The 26,827-nt window shown below is 41.0% G+C and overlaps 3 protein-coding genes across 3 annotated transcripts; 1 reads left to right on the top strand and 2 right to left on the bottom strand.

The window, feature by feature from the left end:
* Positions 1 to 476: 476 nt before the first annotated feature.
* si:dkey-250d21.1 lies at positions 477 to 14,109 on the bottom strand. The gene is made up of 11 exons (XM_034117270.1): positions 13,739 to 14,109; positions 11,811 to 11,931; positions 10,960 to 11,061; positions 10,831 to 10,867; positions 7,093 to 8,891; positions 6,973 to 7,003; positions 4,991 to 6,765; positions 4,819 to 4,867; positions 2,863 to 4,661; positions 2,714 to 2,750; positions 477 to 2,590 (listed from the first exon to the last, which is right to left on the bottom strand). Exons 1-11 carry the CDS (start codon positions 13,831 to 13,833, stop codon positions 1,068 to 1,070), a joined length of 7,368 nt encoding a protein of 2,455 aa, XP_033973161.1. The 5' UTR covers positions 13,834 to 14,109; the 3' UTR covers positions 477 to 1,067.
* A 1,580-nt stretch (positions 14,110 to 15,689) lies between these two features.
* On the bottom strand, positions 15,690 to 20,064 carry thap12a (THAP domain containing 12a). The gene is made up of 5 exons (XM_034117321.1): positions 19,866 to 20,064; positions 18,967 to 19,084; positions 18,292 to 18,390; positions 18,153 to 18,189; positions 15,690 to 18,026 (listed from the first exon to the last, which is right to left on the bottom strand). Exons 1-5 carry the CDS (start codon positions 19,949 to 19,951, stop codon positions 16,207 to 16,209), a joined length of 2,160 nt encoding a protein of 719 aa, XP_033973212.1. The 5' UTR covers positions 19,952 to 20,064; the 3' UTR covers positions 15,690 to 16,206.
* A 1,619-nt stretch (positions 20,065 to 21,683) lies between these two features.
* si:ch211-266i6.3 (cytoskeleton-associated protein 2) lies at positions 21,684 to 25,197 on the top strand. Its single transcript, XM_034117319.1, has 7 exons — positions 21,684 to 21,811; positions 22,176 to 22,256; positions 22,341 to 23,134; positions 23,217 to 23,535; positions 24,110 to 24,167; positions 24,287 to 24,569; positions 24,725 to 25,197. The coding sequence occupies exons 2-7, from the start codon at positions 22,212 to 22,214 to the stop codon at positions 24,987 to 24,989; spliced, it is 1,764 nt and encodes a 587-aa protein (XP_033973210.1). The 5' UTR covers positions 21,684 to 21,811; positions 22,176 to 22,211; the 3' UTR covers positions 24,990 to 25,197.
* The last annotated feature ends 1,630 nt before the right edge of the window (positions 25,198 to 26,827 follow it).

Genomic DNA, 26,827 nt, shown 5'->3' with positions numbered 1-26,827 from the left:
ACAGCTGATGTTAAGCAGTAAATGAATCATGGGATAATTTATTCAATACATAATGACCTAAGCTAGAGAGGGAACTGCCTACATTCAGCCAGCAAGCATGAACACTGGCAGCCTGTTTCAACTTTTCTGTAACTTCTCAAAAATAAAGCAATTCATTTTTTGTAGTTGTGTGTTTGTATTTATCCAAATAGAAATCCTGAAAAATAGTGAATATTATCAGCTAGTAAACACTTGGCATCATTACTATAATATATCCCTGCAACTATTAAGATTCAACATTTACATTTAATTATCAAATGTGTTCATGTATTTTTAGTGGCACATCTGACCAAAAACAGTCATTTCCTCCAAAGACAAATAACAGCCCACCGGCGCCATCTTGTGTTCATTGACAGACATGACTGCAGACTAAAGGTGTGAAAGTCGACTGTGCATCTAGCTTTGAAAAAAAGAACAAAAACACAGAATTCAAAACGTCTTTTTTGGAGCATTTTATTACTTTTTTGACAAATATATATGAAGGTTTCCTATTAGGGAAACATTCTTTCAAAAGATACGTTTACAGCAAATTCAATCCTGCAAAGAGACAGGAAACATGAGAAATCATCAGGAGACATGATGGAGCTAACCATTTCTATTTGTGCCCAGGAAAGGTAAGGGTGCAATTTAATTATTATAATGATTTCATGAGAGCGATATAGAAGTCAGTTAACTCCAATGGGACATTTTCAACATCTGAATTATCGTGATACATGGGGTGAATTTATCATTTCGCATCAAGGCACACAAGCAATGCTTTTTTTTTTGCCAAGACATTGGTCCCATTGGGCAGTACAACTGTACAAACTACAGAATAAAAAAACAAAACATAACATAGGGCTTGGTTTGCAGTATAACAACAAAAAGAAATCTCAAAGGACTTTAAATCAGTAATGTACACAGCAATATTGAGTTTAGAACTCGGGGCCTCAACTAGTCTTGAGACGGATTAGTTCTTAAGTGTGGTGGCGGTGATATTTAAAACGAATTGCTCATATCTGCTGCGCGCCACGGAAGACCTGCGACTCTTACAGAGGGTGTAGCTCAGTGAGAGAGTGCTTCTCCTGCAGTATGAATTCCGGTAAGCTTCTTTTTCCCTGCCTGAAGTTGCTCTCCCTCCTTGAAAACGGCAAAATGACCTGGAGTCTGAGGAGAGTTTCAATGTTACTGAAACTTCTAATCTGTGACGTCTTGAGCGTATCGAGCACAGTGGTAGGGAGATAGCCTGCCAGGGGATCCAACCATTTCTCCCTCCACAACTTCATCTCAGACTGAAGAGAGACTTGATCTGGCAAGTCCTCCTTGTACAGGCGGAACACAAGACCACTCAGAATGTTGGTTTCTACTTTGGACATTGCGTAAGGCACAATCTCCAGACACTTCAAGGTATCCAATACCTTTTCTGTGAAGAGGTCGTCAATTTCGGCAATTGAGTGCTCTACAAGCTTCATGCTTATTGATTCTTTGTAAAACTCACTCAATGGCTCTAGAAGCACTGAATGCAACATCGTTACATGGAGTTTAGAAGCCAGCGCGGTGGCTTCCTCAAACCAGGCCTTGTGATGGGTGGCAATATCACACTTCAGTTGACTGAGGGACGCTTTCAGATCAGACACATTATTCACAGCATGTAACATATCTAAAGGTTTGCCCTGAAGAGACTGACTAAGCTTTGTAGTTACAGTCAAGATGTTCTTCTGCACAACTGTTGATAGGATGAACTCAAAGTTTCTGACCGCATCGAAAAACTGTGAAGCTTGCTGCTGGTCTGAAGCACTTCCCTCTCCTTTCAGCTCATTCAGACAGAGCATGACAGCTTCTAAAATATCTACCATCACCTCGTGCATCACATGGCTCTTGTCCCAGTTCTTGATGAGTTTGTCCCTCAGCTCGTTGCCCTTTACCTCATCCTGCTGGAACACGTGAAGGATCACGTCTTCCAGTTTGTTCTGGCGTTCGACATCCTCAGTGAGCCAGTACAATATTTTACTTATGAGAACTGCTCCGTCTGCTGCTTCCTCAGGGGGAGACGATTTAGCCAGCCATACATTAAGAGACAAAGCAGAGCTGACAGTTCTGACAGCCTGGGGGTATTTCTTAGCTATAGCTAAACTTACAGCCCTCATTTGAGCTCCTACTTCACCAACACTCAGCAAGGCCTGGCCTCTACAGTACTCCATGTTGAGACCCCACTTCTCTGAAAGGGCCGCCTCAATAGAATCTGCAACAACAACTGGGTCTTCACCGAAAGGGATGAAAGCTAGTGTTTCCTCACACTGGATGTCTTCTTTGTTTAAGTACCTGATGCACAACGGGACATAGATCTCACCATCAATTTCAACAGCCTGCTCAGTAATAAATGTAAAGAACTGAGAGTCCCAGAGTTCCTTCAGGATTTGTTCCCGCAGTTGTGGCTCGTAGAAAGACACTGCTTTTCTTGGTCCTTGTGCGACCTCCAATATTATGTGACCATCAGCCGATGTCACCTCCCCATCAGCAGGCTCCTGCGGTAGAATGGAGGTGTCTGTTGGTGCTGCCGCTTTAGTGCCTCCTGATTTAAAAATAAAAATAATGTTAATGCCACACACACAAAATTAATTATTATTGATCATCTTATGATTACAATCAAATAAATTGTGATTCTTGATAATCAAGTTGCCATAAATGGACTTACCATTGTCCAACTTCAGTCTTTGCAAAGTTCCCATCACCTACAAAATATGTAGTCTTATTAGAATGGCTGAAAAAAATGCTATTAACTATGTTAACTTAAACAACATGATGAATCAACAAGTAACAATCTTAAAACCATTTGAAATGTACCTGGGAAAGACATGGACTGCTCTCTGGATCGACCTCAATACACTTCTCAATGACCTCTGGCAGTCTCTGCAGAGTTGTGCAGTGAGAGAGAAGCACCACATGATCCACTCTGCTGCCTTTACATACAGTGCTTTTTAACAGATCCCTCATGGAATTCAGAGTGGTCTTCATCAGGTCCCACTCCATACTGACACTAGGCAGGACAGCTACTAGCCTTAGCAGTGAGGTCACAGTTGGGTGGCTCTTTGACTCAGGATGCACTAGTGTTTCAGCGATGGATGATGGCGGAGCAGCATCCTGGTATCTCTCGCTCCAGACGGCGGCCCATGCGTTGATTTCCTGCTCAGCTGCTTCAGGGTCAGAAACATCTGCAAGGTAGAGGCTGAATGGCTTGTCTGTGGACTCGGGAGGAATGGGCTGGGGATTGCAGGAGGGCAGTAACGACAGGACCGACAGGGCCTTTAAGTGGCTGTCAGAGAAGCTGTACTTCATATCGTGGATGAGACTCCCGAGGAGAGGGATGCTCAGATTTTCCCTGTAATATATCTCAGGAGATTCATAGCTGTTGGCTTCCTCTGAGAAGTACACATGTTCAGGAGCTACCTTGATTGCTAGCTGGAATGCCTGCTCAAACCAAGTGGAGTGCAGAGTGCTCACATTTACTAACATTTTGTCAAGAGTGTCAATGATCGAGGGGATTTTTTCCACTTCACAGAGAATGTCAGCAGGGTTTCCACAGCGGAAGACAGTGCTACAGTTACGAAGAGGAGCGCAAGCATTCTTTAAAATCACAAGGGTGACGATGAAATCCATGTTCCTCAGAGCAGTGGAGAGTACTTGAGCATGCATTGACTTTGCTCCTGTGGCACTAGAGCTTACAGCATCTAGGCAGGTGAGGACACCCTCTAATGTGTCAGCAAGTAGGTCAAAAAAGTCCTCTCTCTTTTTCCACCTCGAGCAACATGTTTCTGGGAATTCATCGAGAGCCTCTCTTGGCATATTCAAAAGCCCGTCAACAGCCTGTGCCAGCTGTTCCTCCAGTAAAGGAGAGTCATCGAAGAACAGCAGCAGGTCTTCTGTGATATCCAGCATTCTTGCGACTGAAGGGCAAGGCACACTTCCTGCCAGCCAATGGGCAAGGCCGCATGACTCACTGGGTGTCACAACAGAGAGCGGATAGCTCTTGAGGAAATCCAAAGACATTTTCTTCAGGCTTTCATAACCTGAGCCCAGGTGCATGAATGCTTGTCCCCGACATTGAGACATAGGTACGCCCCAGTCTTCAGTGAGAATCTTTGCGAGGTTATTCGCTTGTGTATCAACATGACGGTTTTCATCAAATGGTAAGAAACCCATCAACTCTACTTTTGGAGCAGATTCTCCCACATACCTGATAAAAACAGGCAGGTGGGTCTTGTCAGCAATTCTAACAGGTTTGTCTGTGATAAGTGAGAAGAACGGCGATTCCTGTATTTCCTTGAGTATGACATCTCTGATTCCATTTATGAGGAGGTTCACCATTTCATCATCACCTATAGATGGTGTGCATTTGCTCTCGTTTCCAAACCAGTGGCACAGGCTGAGCTCCTGGATGAAATGCTCTCTGTCCTCTTCTGAGAGGTCAGAGAGACTGACATTCTTTTTCCCCAGTAGTGTGGCCAGTTTGAATACTGTCGCCAAACTTTGACGATTATCTCCTGAGTGGCCATTCTCATCTGCTGTTTTTATCTCTTGGTCCTCAATCTTGTCAAGAGATTGCTCAATTATAGGCTCTTCAGTTTCCTCCTTGACACAGTCAACTAGATATATCAAAAGAAAGCAGAAAAGAAAACAGGAAATGGTTATTACTAAAAGCTACTTTTTATAACTTAGTATGGACATAGTATATCTATGTTCTCTTGTTAATTAGGAGTCGTTAATAAATGCAATAAGAATAAGATCTCTAAATAGCCTTACCTTCCATGTTATTTTCTGAGTTCCTGATGAGACTTTTGGATTCCTTGTCCTGTGAATATACACCAAGAAAAATAAACATTAGTCTGATGTTCAAACAATAAAAGAAATTAGGGATAAAAAAACAACAAATAAATACTTGCTGCCATTTTGATGAAATAACAAAAGTACGTACCAGACAAATGCCCTCCAAGGCTTGCGGAGTAACCTTCAGACACTGGGTCACCATGCGGTCCAGGTCTCTGCTGAAGTCCGTGCCCACCTGCAGCATAGCCAGGCACTGGGACCTGACCTTGGGGTTTGTATTTCTCAGGTACTCTTGGAACCTCTTGTGGCGCATTATGACACCGCAGTCCTCCAGTGCTGTGCTGGGAAGCACCGACATGATCCTCAGCAGGGCATTGATGTTCCCAAAGTACTGCATGAGCGGGAGACGCAATGTGTGAAATATTGAGCCTGGTACGGTCACGGATGCAACTTTGGTCTTCCATGTTACCCTCCAACAGCAGAGCTCTGTGAAGAAGTTGTCAGCATCAGGGAGATCTCTGCTGTAGAGAGGGGGCTTTGACTTCAAGCTCTCAAACATGTAACTCACTGTGACTGAGCATGGAACTAGGGAGAGGAAGTTAAGAGCTTCTTTGTGGTCCTCTGAAAAATGATCCTTCACTGCATTGATAAGGTTATCCACCAGGGGCACACTCAAGCCATCTTTGTAAAAACCAACTGGCTTCATCATCCCGTCTCTTGGCATTGCATTTTGGCATGAATCAGGAACTTCAATCTGCACTCTGAGACTCTGTGCCATTGCACAGGCCTCGTCAAACCAGTTCTGGTGAAACACCTTCATGTTGGTTTTTACTCGGTTCAGAGTGGCCACAATGCCAGCGATTTGGCAAAGTTGGGATGCGGCAGTGAAGTGGTCCTTCTGGAGACCTGCACTCAGCTCTTTGGTGAAAGAGGATGCATTCTTCAAGACCACCATGGCAATGATGAAATCAAATTCCATTACTTTGCGGAGGAGGGCCCCAGCTTGGTCAGACACAAAGGCTTTCCATCTCTGTGGGTTATTTTTGATTTTCTCCAGACATTCAACCAAAGGCTCTAGCATCTGCACAAACACCTCATAAGAATCATGGTTCTCCTGCCAAAGAGCACAGAACTTCCCCTGTAACTCTTGGACCTTCTCATAGCTCTCTCTGAGACCAAAGGCTATCACATGGTCCAGCTGTTTCTGGAGAGTAGCACTGCTTCCAAAAAACATCAAAACCTCTTCAAAAGTATCCAGGGCTCTCTTAATAGCAGGCACTGGGATGGATTTTGACCACCATGTGTTGAAAGAGTAGCAAGAGCAGTGCGTGCTTATAGCAAGAGGATGAGTCTCCTGGACTTTGCAGGCAAATGCTTTCAGCTTGTAAGAAACATCCCCAGAGCCTAGGTATGCCTGGCCTCTGCAGTTATTCAAATCAAGATTCCACTCAACTGTTACTATTTCCAGAAAACGCTGTCCCATGTCATCGCAATCAAGATCTGCCTCAAGGAATCCCATCAACTCTAATCGCATGACATCAAAGCTGTCCACGAACCTCAGGAAAAGTGGAAGAAAGTCTTTCTCTCCAAACTTCACAACGCGGTCGATGAACAAGGAAAATAATGAAGTGCCCACTTCCAAGAGAATTCCCTCCCTGACAGCCTTCTCGCACACAGTGAGAACTTCTTTCATTTCAGACTTGGTCACATACTCAACCTCTCCTTCCTGAGCAGAAGCATCACCCTGTGGCCTGCTGTGACTGCTGTATGCAGACGTCACTGCAGTCTGCAAAGCAGATTTAAGAGCATCTCTATCAGTCTCTGCACACTTCAACTCCACAAGCCTTTCAGCATCCATCTCTAGGTTTATGAACTGTAACTCTTCTTCAGTGTCCTTTTCAGCATGGTTCCCATGGGATGCACCTGAAATGAGAGGTAAATAGGTCTTACAGTTTAATACTTAAATCCGAAAAGCATTTACTTCCAAGACATTTTAAAATATATTGTCCTGTTTTAAGCTTAAAATAACCTTCCCTAAAATGTTTACATGATGTGATAGAATGGTTGCACGGTTAAACTTAAATTGTTGCATGCTGAAATGGTCAATACATAACTTTAAAGTCATCTCACCTCTGGATTGCTTTTCCTTTGTGTCATCATCCTGTAACAACACACACAAAGTACATTGTAATTTCAGGTAGAACATTTATTTTAGAGCAATAAAATTCCTGCTTTTCAAAATCCACTAACCGTTTGCAGCAGTTTCAGGATGTCTGGGTGTTTCTGGACATAGGAATCCACAATTTGTTCAACATTGAAATGCACATCTTGGTTCACGTAGACATATGCCATGCTGCATTTTCTTTGGTCTTCCGGTGTGGCTTTAAGGTAGGAATGGCACCTCTCCAGTACCATATGGTATTGACCATACACATCTGCCTCTGCATTCACACATGGAACAGTGCCCAACACCCGCAGCAGGCTCTGCACATTCGGGTAAAAGCCGATATCTGGAATCTTGAGCGTAGCAAACACTGTGGTTGGTAAGATCCTGCGCTTGCTCGCATGCTTCCACTTCACTTCCCAACAACCAAGCTCTTCGTAGAATGTGTCAGGCCTTGCAAGGTTGTTCAAGTTGGCGTCTGCTACTTTATCCCTGCGAATGCTGAAATTGTGGTCAGCCATGTAAGATGGGACTAACGAAAGCCATCGGAGAATCCTCACCATCTCTGTGCTAAACACTCTCTTCACTTCTGCAACAAGATACTGCAAGATAGGCCGACTTAGGGTTTCCCTGTAAAAGTCCTCCAGTGGCGTTTCAGTGGCGTTTCCTTGGTCCACCTCTGGTTTAGTGACCTCCACTCCAAGCTTCTTTGCTCTGCCAACTGCATCGGAAAACCACTTCCTGTGGAATATTGCAAGCTCCTGTTGGTATTTGCTTACCAGCTTTAAGGCATTGGAAATGGTGTACTGCAACGTACTGCTGATGCTTATTATTCCCCTGAGACTGGAGTTGAGTATGCTCACACAACAGAGGGTGTTCTTTAGAGCAATAAGTGTGATGATAAAATTGAAATTCTTCAAAACTGGTTTGAGCTTGGCCATCTGTTCAGCAGTATCTTCATCTACCTTTGAAATCATCTCGTTGATGCAGTTCAGGAATGGCTCCAGGATGTCCAACATGGTCTGGAAGGCATCCGTGCCATATTCCCAATTCTCACTGACAGCTGCCTTGATCCTGTCTACTTCCCCTTTTATATGCCCATATGTCATCTGGATCTTTCCCTCCAATCTTTTCCACAGCTCTGGGGTTCTCCTGAGTAACGAGGCCACCTCCTCTACAGTGTTGGCAACATTTTGAATCGAGGGAACAGGCATGCAGCGAATAATCCATATGTTGAAGGCATATGGATCACTTGGTGACAGAACTACTTGTGGGAACTCCTGCAGAATCTTTGAGGTCAGGTCTCGCATTTTCTGACACATGTTGCCCGTCACCAGATAGGACAGTCCTCTGCAGTGCTCCATCCTCAGCCCCCACTTGTTTCGCAACTCTGCGAGAAGCACGTAAAACAGATTATCTGCATCCATGTCACATGGTAAGAACCCAATGAGGTGCTTTTGTGGGAACCCATCTACTGTGACGGACCTGACGAACACTGGGATCTGATCCTTCCCCTCTATACGTGTCACATCCTGAAGCAGGATGGAAAAGAATCGTGCCTGTCGGAGGCTGTTTTGGATCTCCTCCCGCATGAGGTCTTCACTGAACTGGAGAATTTCTTTCTTTTCAATTTTCTCCACACAAATACGATTGAGAGCCTGCTGCCCTCTCGAACCGCTGATTGGCTCATTGGTGATGTTTGAACCATTTATGCTGAATCCAGTCAGTGCCAGGATTTCTTTGAAATAGACTTTTAGAGTCTCTTTTGCTTTAGAGCTGGCTACATCCTCTGGTGTTTGGTTCTCCGTTTGCAGTTCATGCAATTCAGTGTTGTCTTCAGGATCGTCTATCCTCTCCTCAGACACCTCTGTTGCTGCCGTGTTTTCTGATGGAAACAAATATATATAAAAGGCTGAGGTGATTTGAAATGCTAACCATATAAGTGAATACATATTCACACCAATCAGGGATGCAAACTCATCAGGTATGAAAAAGGTGACAAGGATCCGAGCCCCCCGACCCCACGGAATATCGGCTTTAAAATGAGGAATAATAGAGGATTGAAGCAGTCAGAACAACTAAAGCAGTTAATAATAACAGAAACGCCAAAGAGTCACATCTAATAGAAATATATAAAAGCATTTATTTTAATTGTGTAGCAGTCAGTTTATAATTTTGAAAATGTATTTCCATGCCTCTGTGCAAGGCTTAGTCTTTCTATCTGTATAGCCAGTGGTGTAAAGTAACTAAGTTCATAAACTCAAGTACTAGACTTGGGTACAATTTTGAGATACTTGTACTTTATTTAAGTATTTCAATGTTTTGCTACTTTGTTCTTCTACTCCTCTACAGTTCAGAGGTAAAAGGTGTACTTCTACTCCACTACATGTATTAATACCTTTAGTTACTTTACAGATGTGGATGAATGATGTGAAATCTAATCAAGTGTTAAATCAGACTTTAGTTCCACCTGGAGTAAATCCACAAGCTACCCTGCAGTATACAAAGTCATTCAAACTAGCTGCACCTTTACCAGCTTTGAGAACACTTTCATGATCAATCATTATAAAACATATCATATATATTATTCTGAAATGGAACAATCTGCACAATGACTACTTTTACTGTCGCTACTTTAAATATATTTTGATGAGAATACTTTTATACATATTGAATGCAGTACTTTTACTGTAACAGAGTATTCCTACACTCTGGTACTTCTACTTTTACTCAAGTACAAGATCTGAGTACTTCTACTTTTACTGTCGCTACTTTAACTATATTTTGATGATAATACTTTTGTACTTTTATTTGAGGAACATTTTGATTGCAGGATTGTTCCTACACTCTGGTACTTCTACTTTTACTCAAACCTGAGTACTTATACTTTTACTCAAGTACACGATTTGAGTACTTATACTTTTACTCAAGTACAAGATCTGAGTACTTATACTTTTACTCAAGTACAAGACCTGAGTACTTATACTTTTACTTAAGTACAAGATCTGAGTACTTCTACTTTTACTCAAGTACAAGATCTGAGTACTTCTACTTTTACTCTAGTACAAGATCTGAGTGCTTCTACTTTTACTCAAGTACAAGATCTGAGTACTTCTACTTTTACTCTAGTACAAGATCTGAGAGCTTCTACTTTTACTCAAGTACAAGATATATACTTATACCACCTCCGTTTATAGCCTATGAAAAAAACTATTTGAAAACGAAGGCTAAAGCTAACGTTAGCAGATAGTGACAATGTATGCTAGTTAGCTAACTCAACGATTCCTTAAATAATATTGCGACAGAAAAACTTTTCAGTGCACATCACGCTCTGCCGCTCAGGTCAGGGAGCTCTGCTCTGAACACCTGAGCGGCCCGTTCTAACAGCTGTTCACCAGCGGTCCAGTCTGTGCCACAGTGACTCCGGACCGCACAGTTAATATTAACGAACGCACCGTAGGTAATGTAGCTGCTGAAGCTAGACCCTCATCCCGGAGCAGCAGAGCCTTATTATACATCCATGAGCAGAGCCGACAGGCAGGAAGACTCCAGCACACAGCTCGCGCTTCATTATAATATATAAAAAAAGAACACCATGCGTGTCATGATGGCACATAACAGCTCGCGGCCGCAGATTACTCCGGGTCCCAGACCCCCCCATACCCCAAAAATATTTTTATTGCAGATCTACATGAATCACACAAACGACCTATTTTGGATTCAAAACGGCGAATTTCGCCGAAAGGTGACAAGTTTGCATCCCTGCAACAGGGTCCGTTTCATTCTAACATAAACCAAAACTCTAAAATAACAAGTTACTGTACCTTTTGATTTCTTCACATAGCCAGTTTCCTCTTCAGACTAGAAGGAAGCAAATTAGCGATTTTAATATTTAGTCTCTTAGTGTCTACAATGTGTAAAAGATTTTTTAAAGATTTAATAAAAACACTTACAGGATCTCTTGCCCGTTTCCTGTTGCAGGTTGATTGATTATTCACAGGTGAGTCAAATAGTGTTGGAACAGCATCGTCCCTTAAGACACAACTGGAGGCGCTCTGGTAAACAAAAAGCAGAAGATCACACTTTTATCTCAATATTCTATGTGAAATGGGGAGATTCACATTAGGATGATATTGGTTTGACTAAAGATACATTGGGCCTGGGCCTCACTGGGCATCAAATAAGAATGACTTCAAAATGTTTACATTAACAAACTAACTAACCAAATCGTTTTTATACTGATTGAAAGGAAGTTGAATAGATAATTGAAAATCCCTAAAATAATACTCATTATATATTATAATGCATTATTATTATTATTTCCCCCTTGTGTAAGAACAAAAGACACATTAGAAAACACTAGTTCAACATCACAAGCTTCCCAAAGATAGGAGATATGTCTTAGCTGTTGTATTAAAGTGCATTAGGTTTCTACGGTGTTGCTAATAAACAATGTGGAATGTTTATCACCCAAGGAAACAAAGACACCACCTTTATCCAAATAGCTGAACCAGGGTTTTGCACAGTGAACTGTAAGCCTGCTGGGCCGGAATAAAACCCAAGCTCGAGCATCAGGGATGTCTTTTTTAGATGTTCTTCTTTTAACTAAAGTGTATTACATAAGCAGCTAACTCTATTTAGGAATAACTTAGTTCCTAGGTTGTGTGTGTATCAAGAGTGAGCCTGTACTGTTTGCTTACTAAAAGAAGCACTAGTGGTGGAATTTTCACAACAACTTTAGGATATAAATACATATTATTATGATTATGATGAACACAAAAAGGACAATGTATCTGCTTCTTACCTGATAAGAGATGACAGCGGGCTCAAAGTGCTTTGCACACAGTTTGTACTGCCTGTGCAGCTGCTCCGGAGGCTCTGATGCCAGGTCGGGGCGATGACAGTTGTGCAACCATTGTTTGCATCTGAAAAATACAGAGAGAACGTGCATAACTTGCATGTGTCACAACCACAGACTCAATCATTTCAAACAAATTCAATATGCATTATATCTGTACTCTAAATATCTGAAATGATGACGTGACAAACAGACATGAGCGCTCGAAGGTTGGTCAAACCGTTTGCTTTAAGGTCAACAGTTCATCGTGATTCACCAGTTTAACATTGGTGAAGCTTTACATGACTAACTCTTAACTCTAATATTCTTTCTAACCCAAAGACAACAGGACTTACAGACCACTTATTAGATTGTTTGGTTATGAAACATCATAGTATGTAACTATGTATGTATGGTTATGACAAATTAAAAAGGCAAGAGAAATTCACCCAAAGCAGTAGACTTAGTTAGAATACATTAAAAAGCCATCATTTTCTTATTTCAGAGCATAAAATATGCTTACTGAGCAAAAACAATGAGGTTGATTGAAAACAGACACTATATGATGTCCGTGGTCCAAACTACAATATGCAGCTCTTTACTCAAATTGAAAATGGCTAATGAAAGACTTCTTTAATGACTATTTCCAAACATTTATAGTCAAACATAACATGTACACAACCGATCTGATACACCCAGTGATTGTGCTTTGGTCAGCTGTACTTGCAACAACCCTGCCTGTGTTGCAAAATAAAGGGAAGAACTGAGTTGGGAGTGACTGCTCAAACGCCTTCTCCATTTCACACAAGCCCTTTGCATTCATTTGCAATCATTCTTGGCATTCTAATCATTTGACTATTCTCAATTCAAATAACTTTATTGGAATGAACAAGTCATGTTGTTTCCCAAGCATTTTACAACATATTCAAATGTCACATATGCAAGTCATATATTCCCACTGATGCAGTTCTTTCGTTAAATGTTGCACAATACACTACAGTTTTGAACGCTGAGTTTAATTTAAAATGAATCTCTCTCAAATTATTTTTATGGAAGCATGCTCAGAAAAGGGTGGATTAAAGCAAATAAGGTAACTTAACTATATGTAACACAATACAAAGTGGATGCCAGATTAAAAAAGAGCCAACAGAGCAAAGGAGGGGAACAAATACTAACTACGGTTCACACCCGTTGCTCTGATACTGTAAAAAGGCTAATCTGCAGCCGTCATGCCGAATCATAGTCCTTCCATGCATTACATTGTATTCAACATAAACACATTCATTTGAACGAGACAATTTAAATCTCAAAGTAAAAAAAAAAAAACAGGATAAAAAGGAAGGGGGCGCTATACTGCTGTTTATTCACCCGATAAAAGTACGTAAATAAAGTTTCACCTGATATTGTTAACAATGAGGTGTGTTCCAAAATGACTATAGACTGTGTGCAGTTTAGAACGCAATAGCACAAATTAGCACTTTCAATGCGTTGTATTTGAATTGAGCTGAACTAACGTCAGTGTTGCTAATGTTACCGCACTATGGAGACGGTAGGTGTCGTGTACCGATGGCGATTTAAATTACAGCACAAAAAGTTTTAAACTATGGTTTATCTTTGTTTGCGACATAACCAAACACATATATGAAGTGAATATCAGCTAATGTCCAACGTTAGCGTCGGTTGGCCGAGACTGAATGAAAGAACGGAGTGTGTTTCACACGGACTTTTCTTTCTAGAGTAACGCTAGTCTGCGCCATTTTCGACAGAGTTGTGTCACTGTTAGCCATGATGTTAGGCTAACGCCAATGCTAACAGTGGCTAGCTAACACATTCATTTTGCATGCTCAGTGGCTCGTTTTTCACCCACATCCCAATGAAATAAGCACAACTCTTACCGCTCCAGATCCAAAGGAAAGCTGAAAAGTGGAGGGGAGTTTTCGGAATCCCCTCGCTGGTAATCACAGTTGGCTGCGGCGCAGCAGTCAGTCATTTTGAACTGCAATGTTGCTAGCTAGCAAGTTAGCTAGCTTAGCTGGCGGTTGCAAGCTGGCAAGCCTACTGTGAGCAAACCTGCTGGAGAGTCTACAGAGCCATGCCTTGGGCAAAAGCTGCAACCAACGCACTTGTATTTCAACGTATTTGTTCGCTTAATGTCTCTTTGGTAAATTAATAAACCACTGATTCCATGCTTTAAAAAAGTTGATGTTGCGTGTTGAGCCAAGAGTCACCGAAAGCGTGTTATCCTATCAACCAGGAACTGGTCCGTGTAGTACAAAATGTTCACCAGCAGAGGGCAGAATGGCACCGTCACACTGTGCCAAAGAGTTTACTCGCCAAGATAGTTAATATCCTGTTCTGGTTCTATTCCAACCGAGAGATAAGTGCAAGGGTGTGTTTTTAAATGTTATAGTATGCAGCACCAAAGCAATATATTGCGGAACGTGCATGCATATTCCATAGTATATTCGCAAAATGTATAATTGTCTCTATACGTTTATCTATGTTGTGTTAATGTGGGTTTGTACATATCAACACAACTCAAGGATTATATAAAATGGCAGGTATACGCTCTTTGCTTTGTGTAGTTTATAAAGGATATTGCTTTTTCGCTGAAGAAACAGCATCAACTTTGTTTGTGTTTCAATCTTGGTCTGTGTTAATTGCATTTATTATAAACATAGCTCTCACTGTTACGTTGATATCTTGTAGTGCAGCCTTACTCTTGAATTGATTGCATACTCTTTGATTTCGATGTGCAGCTTCCTCTGCACATATTTTGTAAAGTAAGATTTGGTTCATTTCCCTCTTACTGTTTTCCACCACAGATCCTGGATACACACCCTACCTATTATTCGGTAGATCATTTCAATCTCGGACCATGTGTCCTAAATCCCACTTAGCACACTTTTCGACCATCTGTAAATTCAAATTAATGTAACTGTGTACATGTAGCCAGGTTTGATCATACATTGAAGTATTTTTGTTTTCATGTTTCTTGGCAGAAAATAACAGAGTACACTGACTGGAATCTACTGTGTAATGAGTACGGAGTTTGTTGTTAAAGATGTGTTTCTCTGAATACAACTTTCAGTTATAATAAAAACATTCACTGGTCTATTGTTTTCTCTCAGCGACATTTAGGGATACTTGCCTGTTTATTACAAAAAGAGTAAAACACAGAACACAGCCCAGCACTGGAATACAAAATGACATACAGCTATCATTACTTTCATTTAAATCTACAGATGTGATAACATTAACAGTTGCACTTTTAAAGCAATTCACTTGTATTTACTTTTAAATTGAAGATCACCCTTCGAAAAAAAGGGAGGGCAACCACTGCAAAATATGAATATATAAAAAGTGTAGGCATTCCAAATGGCTGTGGTCCTTAATCATAAAATATTTATGTTACACCTTACACTACATTTGAGTCTCAGCGCAGACAGTGACTCAGCTCTTCAGACCCACGAGCAAAATGGAGTGACAGATACTGGCAGGGGTGAGCTAAGAGCTGTGGGTCTTATTAACAGGAGCCTTCAAGCATCACACTACTAACTAAGCATGAACCCCACACTTAGTGAATCATTCTCATGAAACATCCTTACTAGTTCATTATAGGCACTGCCCTGGCTGTGCTAATTGGTGTGTTTCACAAGAGGGAAAATCAGTTTAAGTCCTGACCAAAAAACGTAATTTAAATGTATTCCTATTCATTGGAAGGAATGTTCTAGTTTAGTTTCTGTATAGGTATTGTACGTTTTTGTTTGAAAACATACCCTTTTTCAACCAAAAAATTAAGATAAACAGAGACAAAATACTCACACATTTAGAATGAAGACTACAAAAGGTTATAAACAAGCGCTTTATTAACAGGTTTATAGAAGGATGTAAAGCTGACCCCCCTTATCCAATTCTGCAGTTCACTGGGTGACAGAGCAAAAACACTTTGACAAAGCCAAGACAAGTATTCACTCCTACCTAAGGTAACAAACTATTTACAATTATTTTAAGAGTTGAGGAATGAACTTGGATAGCTGGTATCATGACTCATTTGAACGCTGGCAGGTCTAGAGCATGTGAACAGAGTGGCTAATACTGGAAACAAGAAAAGAGTATAGCAAGCATAGCGAAAAAAGAAAAAGAAAATCACAGATGTTGGTGTTTATTACTAAATTCATGGCACTTTGCGAGCCAGTGTCTCATTCATTTACATTCTAAAACAATAAAAAAACAAGCTATAAAAGATGCTACTTCAGTATAATGGCTCAACTAGTACAAATAAGTAAGTAATAACACAAATAAAGTGGTATGACTCATTAACAAAGCTGTGGGTAATCTGTCCGGAGGCTTCACTACCAAATCACAGAGACACACCCTCCCTGTCGAGGTATGTCTTCCTATAGACCTCAACCATTGAGTCCAGATCATATGCTACATTACAGTTTATGTTCAAAAGAGCGATACTTTTTGATTTGAATTGGTCAGGCGTGTTCTCCATGTACATCTGGAAGCGCTTGTACGCCACATCACAGCTGTCCTCCAGAGTCAAGGTAGGGATGATGGCGATCAGCCTCAGAACTGCGAGCATGTTCGGGAAGAACTTCACATCGGCCAGCTGCAGCGTTTCCTGGAGATTGGTGGGGAAAGTCTCACCTTTGCCCCTTTTGCTCCATTTAACCCACCAACAGTGCATCTCGGCGGAGAGGGTTCCTGCATTAGGGATGGAGTTCTTAAACACTTGCAGACTCTCTTCCTCAGGTTCAGTAGACTTGTGCTGCTCTATGACGGCAGGGACCAGGGACAGACATCTCATAGCCTTCAGGTGGTCCTCACAGAAGAGAGTATCAATTTCTCTGATGACATGCTCCACTATGGGAACAGACAGGTGCTCCTTGTAGTAACTCTCCGGCCGAACAGCTCCAGATTCTGACTGGTGCTTTCTCAAGTAAGACCGAGGAACCTTAATTGGGATCTCCATCGCAGTGGCTAGGTTAGTGGCCTCGTCGTTCCAGAACTCGTGATAAACATCAATATTGTCAGACACTTCCTTCAGGGAGTGCAATACAGCTTTTAAACTCGCTGCGGCAAAGTGGACATCTGATGCTTTGCCTTGCAGATTCCTCCCGAAAGCTTGTGTCAGTGTCAGAGTGTTTTTCAGCACAACCAGAGCCATTACGAATTCAAAATCAGCTAGTGCTTTTGAAATCTCTAAAGCGTTGTGTGTGACTTGATCGTTCCACCTCATGTCCTCGTTGTCATGAACACTGTCCACACAGAGTAACAATGCCTCTAGGATTTCCAAGGCCACCTCAAACGCATCATGTCGTCTGGTCCAGCTGGTTCCACAGATCTCCTTCAGCTCCTTGGCTCTCTCTTCTTTGTCCGGGTAGAAAATCGAAATGGCATGCTCCAACTCCAACTGCAGTAGAGTGGACTCACTAAAGAATGACTCAATCTTCTTCAAGGTCGACAAGACAAGCTGAACCCCTGACAAAGCCATTCCATTTGCCAGTACCAGGTTCAATGTACGAGTAGATCTGGGTGTAAGCATTGCCATTGGATACCTTTCTAACAATTTGGCATAAAATGCTTTTAGTTTACCTAAATGTGTCCCAGAGCAGGAGTGGGCTTGACCTCTACACTGCTCCATATCCAAACCCCAATTGTCCGTCATTTCAGAGAGAAGTTGCTCTGCTAAGGCCTCTCCGTGTCCTTCGAAGAACAAAAATCCAACAAACCTCTCCTGCTGGCAGTTAGACTGGTCCACAAAACGGAGAAAGACGGGGAGGAACCATTCTCCTGAGATCTTCACCAAGTCATCAGTAAGTAAGGAGAAAAAGCCATTTTGTTGAACTTCCTTCACAAGCTTCCTGCGGATGTATTTCTCACAAACCTCAACCAGCGGACTGAGCTGAGCTGAGGAGCAGCTCTCTGTATTCGCGTCGTACCTCTTCTTAAGGACCTCATCTCCACAGTTCATGCTATATTCTAACAATGCCTGAAAGTTACTTGACCCAAGGCCATCCTGTTTATTATCGCCGGGCCCTGTCGGAGGAATGCTTTGCTCTCCCAATAGTACAAGAACTTTAAATAAGGACTTAAGATACTCTTTCTGTTCCTCTTCTTCTGGGGGTGTCTGGACTTCTTTTTTAACTGTCTCTGCTTGCGACTTCTTGAGTTCTAAAAAGAGAATATAAAAAACAGGCAAGATAAAATGAGTCAATCATTCACTATGTGTCTAATGTGGGAGTCATTTGTTTCATTGTAAGTAATACATGTGTGTTTGTGTTGATATTTTTGACTTACTTTTTCTCCCATTACTGTCTGTTTCATCATCCTTGGTCTACAATAATAAAAGGCAAATTAAAACGTGATTTAAAAAAATTATAATCTACTTATACAAATGATTATCTCCCATTGATAAATTAAGATGTATTTTACCCACCATTGCATTACTGCGCTTCCCCTGTCCATTTTGAGGTTTGCTCTGTCCTTCAAAGATAGTTGGTATGGCACCATCCTTCAACACTGTACCCTGAGCATCCTGTAAACAGAGTCAAGGCAGAGAAGTTCATTATACAAACCATATGTAGACTGAACATACAAATAGGACTAATGGACTAACCAGGAATGTGATCTTTTGAGAATATAAAACATCACAATATTATTTTCCAGATATCTTAAGATTGATATTGCAACAATATTGTAAAGGCCTTTGATTTGCTTTGATAAATACTAACACAATAAGATTTTTGATAAATGATTATAAGCAATGCGTATATAATGACTTATTGGGTCATGACAAATATTAAAAGTTTGACATTAACATCATTATTGTATTTCAGCCTTCAAAACCAGAAAAATATTAACCTTTATGCTATTTTATGATATCTACAATCAAACACGATATATAGTCTAATATCACATTATCGGCATATTGCCAAGTCATATTAACTAACTGTTATTCCTGTAACCTATAAAATAACTACATTTTATTCTGTATTGATTGAGGTTGTAGTGAAACAATATACAGGGCAGGACAAAGCCATTCTTTTACATTTTAATTGAAGGCCGGGCAATTTGATCCAAAACTTGTGCACATCTTGTAAACACAACTTACACTTTCAACCAAGGATGCTTCAAAATGTTTCCCACACAGTCTGTAGCACTCAAACAACAGCTCTGCTGATTTGTCGCTGAGATCTTGCCTCTGACACTTTTCAAGCCACTTCTTGGACCTGAACGGAAGGGATACATCCAAAGATACTATTAATTGTCTATACAATTTTGGCTTTGAGTTTCAGTTATATAACAATCAGCCAAGGCAAGCTTTCTTTTTTACTAAAAACAAGTAACAATGACTAAGATTATAAAGCTAAACAATACATAAAACAACAAAAGCATATCATGGATATAACAATTCTATAACTAGTGACATTTATTTATTTTGTAGATTAATATGGGAGGCTAACATGAGCCAAACCTCCTGTGTACTGTGTACTAATGTATGATGCATAATAAAACGACCATGGACAAGATCTCCTGATGGAACACTGTTATTAATCCCACCTGGGCCTCTTCGGTTATAACAAAAGGTTGTAGACGTGCCCTTACAGGAAAAATAAACTAAGTATGTCGTCTACAGATATCATTTACCACAACTGTAGTATTGTATACTTTGGTATGTGTTGTATTTTGTAAATCGGCGTTTACATAACATGTACACATCCTCCAAAAGGAATCATGATGTCAGGTGTCTATGTTTGCAAAAAGCAACGCCACGTGCATCTGTCTGAATTGGGTTTGCAAGTTGAAGTAACTCGATAATGTATGGGTTTAATAAAGAATGCGCTACAGAGCGAAACACAGGCAGGACATCTTGCTGAAATATGCCTCGACACTTAAGCAAAGTTACCCTCGTTGTATAATGCCGTTCTCTTATTTGACGTACAAAGTAACACGTTGTTGTGGGTAGCTTGAGAGCTCCCTGTTTGCTTTAGCATCATTAGCAATAGTTACCTTTCTTGGTCACATGGGAACCTGAAAAGGGGCTGGGGGTCGGATTGGCCCCCAAGACAGCCCGGCACAGCGCATTGAACCTGCATTCTGTTTTTGTATCATATACTAGTTTTTTCACTGTGAAATCCTTTTCAGATAAGCGAACTACGTTGCTAACGCTAAGTTAGCTTTCAAGCTTTGTTGTAGGCCTATAGTAAATTCATTTCCGACTTTTTCTTTCAAAATAAAACAAATGCACTTCGCTTTTTACAAAATGTTCCAATGTATCACAAGTTATTGTCATAAGCCCTATGAGAAAATGCATACGAGAACTAGGCTTGTCAAGTCTAAATCAACTAGTGTATTATTTTTGATTTTGGTTGGTATTTTGATTTTATTTTGAAGGCACATTCTTGCAAGTGAAACATTTTTTGTGAAGCGTGATGTAGGCCCAATTCCAAACCACACCCTACCCACTCCCACTCCGTGACGGAGTGAACTCGGTGGCGGGGTGACACCATGGATGTATATATAAAGGCGCAAACGCGCAAACGGAGGGGTAGTGTGTGGGGGTAGGGTGTGTGTGGATTGGAATTGGGCGCTTTTTTCCCATAATCCCCAGCACAGCAGTCTTTCAAAACTTGAAGACATGCCATGGCATGTTCTTGTTTACACCATGGACTGTTTATAAATCATGGTTCACACATGCTATGGGTCTGGTCACATCCGATGGTCACATCACATCCATATTTCAAAAGTATTTATATTTGTGAAGTACAGTTCAATTAGTAACTAATAACACACTCATGTTTTTGATTATCAAAGTTATTATTAATATTATATTACTGTCATCATCATTACCACACAATCATGAGCATTTTTCTAGGAGACTGCAGAAAATAATGATATCATTTAATTATTAATGTGGTTATGCCCTATATATATACCTCATCTCCTTAAAACAGTGAAGGTGCAGCTATTTAAAAAAAAGTACATGTGTGACTTGTGAATAAATCATAGCAACGTAATACAGTGGTGTAAAGTAATTTAGTAGATTTACTCAAGTACAGTACAGTAGCCCTACTTGAGTAAATCGTGTACTTTTACTCCACTATTTATATATTTAGTTACTTTGCAGATTTGAATTAATGATGTGAAATATAATCAATTCTTAAATCAGACTTTAGTTACACCTGGAGTAAATTCACAAGCTACCCTGCAGTATACAAAGTCATTCAAACTAGCTGCACCTTTACCAGCTTTGATAACACTTTAATGATCAATAATTATAAAACATATCACATATATTATTCTGAAATGGACCAATCTGCACAATGACTATTTTACTTTTGGTATTTTAAGTATATTTTGATGCTAATACTTTTGTACTTTCACTTGAATAACATCTTGATAGTAGGTAGGACTTTTACCTGAACAGTGTATGCATACCGCATCACCGCTGAACGTAAATGTGTCATGTTTACTGAAAATAATTGCTTATGTTTACATTATTTCTCTAATGATGAACAATACCTACTGGAGGCCATAGCTCTTTGTTTTTCACCAAACTGTTAGGGCATTGGGCGTGTCGCTGAAACTAGCTGTCTGCATGGACCGGTATGAGAGGAATTCTATTTGTGTTCAAAGTTTCAAACCGTTCAAAGTTTCAAACATTCAAACCGACGGGTTGGAAACTTGAAGTGGCTTGAGAGAATGTAGTATTCTTCTATTCTCGTTCTTAGTTTTGAGACATCCTATTGGTTAATCCCCTCGTCTCGCGATACTTGTATGGCCAATTGCATCGCAGCAACACCAAATCAAATCCAATATGTTTAGGCAGCCAGATTGAGCCAGAGCCAGTTGTGCGAGCCCGTTTTAAAGTTACACTGTTGGGAATCTTTCGGTGTGCTGTTTTGGATAGGCTTTCTCCTCGTATATTAACAAATACAACAACAAGCCGGAACAGGGTAAGTCAACGTTTCTTTCTTACTGTACTTAAATATAGGTAATGTTATAGACAACGTTACAACCTTTATATATACAGTCTATGGTTACAACGGTCGTGTATTCCAGACAGTGCCGTGCATAATGTAAGCTAAGTAACGTTAGGTCAGTTTAGCGAAACGCCCAACTAGTAGCTAATATTTTCAAATGTAGATGAGCGGTATATATTATTTTCCAAAAACGGATACGGTAATGTATGCTGTGAAATGTGTCCTAAAGCTTTGACTGTTAGAGTTTTGAGGGGAAACATGTTATATCCTAAAGGAGGTTGCTAGCGTTACCTTGCTGCTTGTGCAGGCAACGTTAACTGCTTTGTTCGTCCTTCAGAAATCGCCATTGAATTGACCACATCGAGGCTTCACGATGGACAACGTTGCAGTTTCTACACGAGACCACACCAATAAGAAGGTAAGCTGTTTTTGTAATGCTAATGAATATAAATATTACATTAAATCAGCCTACTTAATGTTCCTTTGCTTTTAATTGTATTAGCGAAACAAGGAGAATGCTCAGCCTGCCTATGGATCCAAGTCCTTCATCAGAAACGACAAACCGTCTGTTACTCCCTTCCAAATGACAAGCAACAAAAGAGATGACACCTTGGAAAAACATGGTCCTCTTGTGGACACAAAGTCAACATCTGGTGAGGCCCTGCAGAAAGTAAAGCCTCTGCAGAACACTGGTAGAGCTGCTGCTGATGTCAAACCACGACAAACACACAGCCGGGCCTACCTCAGCCAGCAGGCTGTGAGACACAAGAAAATAGTTGCAGAAGCTCCAAAGCCACCAGCTGCTGTGCCATCATCAAAGTCTGCTCCCGGCATGTACAAAGGCAAAGTCGTCCAGTCTAAAATTGGATCCATTTGGAAGTCAACTACCAGCATTAGCGAGCTGGATACTAAACCATCAGCACCCAAAACACAAGGCCAGAGGGTCGGAAATGTCACGAAATGCAGATCCAAATCTGTTGCTGACCTGCCTGGGTATAGCATGCAGAAACCTGTGCCGACCAGTTCCAAGTCAGCGTTGGATAGACATGCTCAGGTCTCCAAGCCTGCCCTCTCCAGCCGCCCCACCGCAGGATTCCGCTCTGCTCGTCCCCCTGCCAGGACCGCCCCAGCAACACTAGCCAGCACCAGCTCCAGAAACACTAAAGTGGCTCCCACAAAGGGGACCAGCACTCAGAACTCAAATATTTCAGTGACAGACAAGAAGGTCAACAAACCTCCTGTCTCAAGTACCCTCAGTCAGTACAGATTCAACATGGAGACTGCAGAGGAAAGAAGGTAACATATTTCCCACATACGCATGTTATGCTTGCCTTAGTGCTACTGTGCATGCTCAAATGTTTTTGTGTTCCCTCTGCAGAGCAAAACTTGCAGAGTGGATGGCCTCCAAGGGGAAGACTTTCAAGAGACCAGCCAGGGCGACAGCAGAACTCTCTAAAACCAAAGTCTCTGCAAAACCTGCAGCTGATCTCAAACCAAAGTCTCAGCCAGCTGCACAGAGCAAACCTGAATCCAGACTGGAACACAAGCCGGACTCTGCTGCCGCGGCTCACTGTGCAGACACACAGGGAGCAGCGCCAATACACGACAGAACTCCACTCATCATGAACACCACCCTGGACCTGCTGGAGGACTCTGATGCAGGTCTGCCTGGTGACCCACAGGGCAGTGTGGATGATGTAAGAAAACCGGCAGCGTGGTTGTTACTAGGGCTGTGCGATTATGGCAAAAATCATAATCACGATTATTTGGGTCAATAATTGATATCACGATTATTAAATACGATTATTCATTGACTTTGAAAAAATCAATTTATTGAACTTTAAAACAAATACAAATAATAATTTGAACAGTATCTTTTTAACTGTTGATTACCCTGAACGTATAATTCAACTGAAAAACCAATACAAAAATAAATGATACATTTAAATAAATAATATAAAAATAATAAATACCAATAAACAAGATCAACAAATATTTTGGAGCGCACTTCCACAAGCTACTAAACATATATAAATACGATAAATACAAATAAATGAGACCAAAATAAATTAGATCAAATATGTTGCAGTGCACTGTCACAACCTAGCAAAGCTAAATAATTTTTTTTCCCGATTATGTTGTTTTCGTAATTGTGGCAGGCCAAAATCGTAATTGCGATTAAAATACGATTAATTGCACAGCCCTAGTTGTTACTGAAAATATGTTTCACTGTCATCAACCATGTTAACTTCTTTGATTCATTTTTGACAGATCGTCCTGAACCTGTGTGATGTTTTGGATGCCATGGGGACTCCCTCTAAATGCCATGGTAAGCTTACCAAAAGTCTGTTACATTATTAGTGGGATATGGTCAGTTTTTTTTTAAAGAAATCATTTATCCACTCACTCTTCCTTAACAAACATTTGTTATTTCTGTGTTTCCATTAGAGCCCTCACTGGTGACAGATGTGTCCTGTGATTCTGAAATGGAGGACAGCCAACCAGAGGATGAATGTAAAGAGGAGGAGCTGAACAAGGGAACGCCTGAGGATGTTGGCAAGCAGCCAAAGGTTGAGCAAGTGAAGCACCAAGTAGAAGAAAGTGATGGCGTGGAGACGGAGGAAGAAGTAGAAAGTGATGATGATGTACAATGTGTGACAGAGAATATGCCGCAGAGGGAGGGGGCTTCAATGATAAAGTACAGTGTGAAGACCACACCATATCTGCAAAGGTGAGTCTATCAAGTTTCATTTGCAATACTAGCCATCTCTTTTGCCCGATCCTTTCAAACAACTATTTTTTTGTTAACCTTGAGTCCAAGTAATTTGTTTTCCCTTATTACACTTGTGAAACACAATTTTATTTCTTTCAAATCCCATGTTTCAGTGTCAAGAAGACAATCCAAGAGGAGGCCAGCACAAGTAGTTTTAAGAAAAAGAACAACATCAAAGATCTGAAGTTCCTGACACCAGTGCGGCGCTCCTGCCGCATCGAGCGGAAATCGTCCCGGCTGCCGGCGATGCTGATGGATCCTGATCCCTGCGTGTCCTCGCTGGCGGAGCTGGTGATGCTGGACGGCGATTCCAACGCCTACATCTACAGGAAGAACCACGCTCTGCTGGAAGACCTGCCAGACCAGCCCAGACTGTGAGGAGCGCTGTGTGGGACTCAAGCTAATGGACACTTTACACTCGTATTTAGTTTTTATGCTGTTTTATTGTATTGAGGAAAACATTGTTGTCCTTTTTTATTGTATTCTGAATGTATTTACTATCCTCCAACACTTTCTATGTTCATCTTTTTTAAATAAATGTGACAGATTGCTAAACGCAGTGCAATAAAGGAATGCTTTATCTTAAGTTCTGCTGTATTGTTTACTCTATAAAAGCATCGTCAAAGTCTTGAATGAATCTTTTATCATTCAGTGTCACTGATCACAAAGACATCTTATTAAATATGTTCATCTCATTTTGAGTGCAGTGAGCTTCTAACTACAGTGGCTGAATTGAGTAATTCAGGAAAGTGAGTTAAAGCAGGGGTTCCCAACCTTTATTGTGCCAAGGACCTGTAGATACATTAAAAAAAAATCGCGGACCGGTTGTCAATTTGAACTGATTTTAATATTTACTCACCACCAGCAGGTAGCAACAGAGGCTAATTGTATGTAACAGCCTGAACAAATACTAGAACTAGAACAATATGCATCCAAAACATATTAACAAAGTTTAAAAAAGAACCGGTGTTTTTTGTTTTTTCGGAAAACCGACGTTATTCAGTTTTTAAACCAAAACGGGAAAACGGATAAATCAACGTTTTGGTTTTGTTTGATTTACGGATAATCAGTGAATGCTGGGAAAACGAGAATGTGTGTGCGTGTCATTTGTTTTCAGAAGATATTATGATAGTGTCGTTCGTTCCGGTGCACTCCCGACAGCATTTAGCACTACATCGAGATTAAGATTTAACTAATTTATTTTGGGAACAGCTGCATATATGCCGGTGTCGGACAGACAAACACACCGAACACACAGAGCTGAGCAGAGCACACACACATCATGCGCCTTGGTGACTGACTGGACATCTCCTTCATAAAACTAATAAAAGGGGGAGTAATCGGGCAGTTCGATGTGTGTAGATGTGTGTGTGGTTAACACGTAGCAGCCTGCAGTCACTCTTAAACTGTTCTGATGAAGTTAAACACAGCGAAGGCGGTGCGTAAAAAGGCACAGCTCTTTACCGAGTATACGTCCCGCTGCCTCCTGATGCTGCAGCCATCTCATGAAGTGAAGGAGGGTTTCCTTCTATAAAACAGCTGCGGGCAGCAGATACCGTGAGAGTCCCGGACATTAATTCATAGGTCAAGGCAGACTGGTTTACAGACTCTCCTGTTTTGCCAATCTGGTGCTTAAACAAATAGCTCTACACCCCTGGCCGACATGTCCTTAAAATGAAGTCCGAGTTTGAAATATATCTCAAATAATGTATGCACCACCATTTCCCCACATAAACATAACAGTCTGCAATCAAACTGTTGTCTCCTGTGCGCTCCTCTTCCTACTTGGCGCACCGGTAACATGCTCGTGCGCACAAGAGGCTGAGACCTTATAGGCTGAGCCGCCGAATCCCTCGGAACATCATAAAAGCCATTTTCAACGGTTTTCTGGTGAAAGATTAACTGGCTACTGGATGAAATAATATGACTGGTGGCATAGGTGCGAAAATTATGATATTGATTATGATAATATATGATATGATAAAATATTTTTATATATTTATAATTCTGCAAATATTACGATAAACTCACAGCTATTTCGCGGCCCGGTACCGGTCCGCGGACCGGGGGTTGGGAACCCCTGAGTTAAAGGACATGCAAGTAAATCAGTAATAAAATAATGCAGTTGCTGAGTAGTCTAACTTCTATAATGTCACTTATCCTTTCAGCACAGTTGTCGTCAGGTTAACATGGATTTATAAACTGTTCTTACTAGT

Source organism: Trematomus bernacchii, unplaced genomic scaffold (assembly GCF_902827165.1).
Source record: "Trematomus bernacchii unplaced genomic scaffold, fTreBer1.1, whole genome shotgun sequence".
NCBI classification, from domain to species: Eukaryota; Metazoa; Chordata; class Actinopteri; order Perciformes; family Nototheniidae; genus Trematomus; species Trematomus bernacchii.
This window is presented reverse-complemented; position numbering and strand designations above follow the sequence as displayed.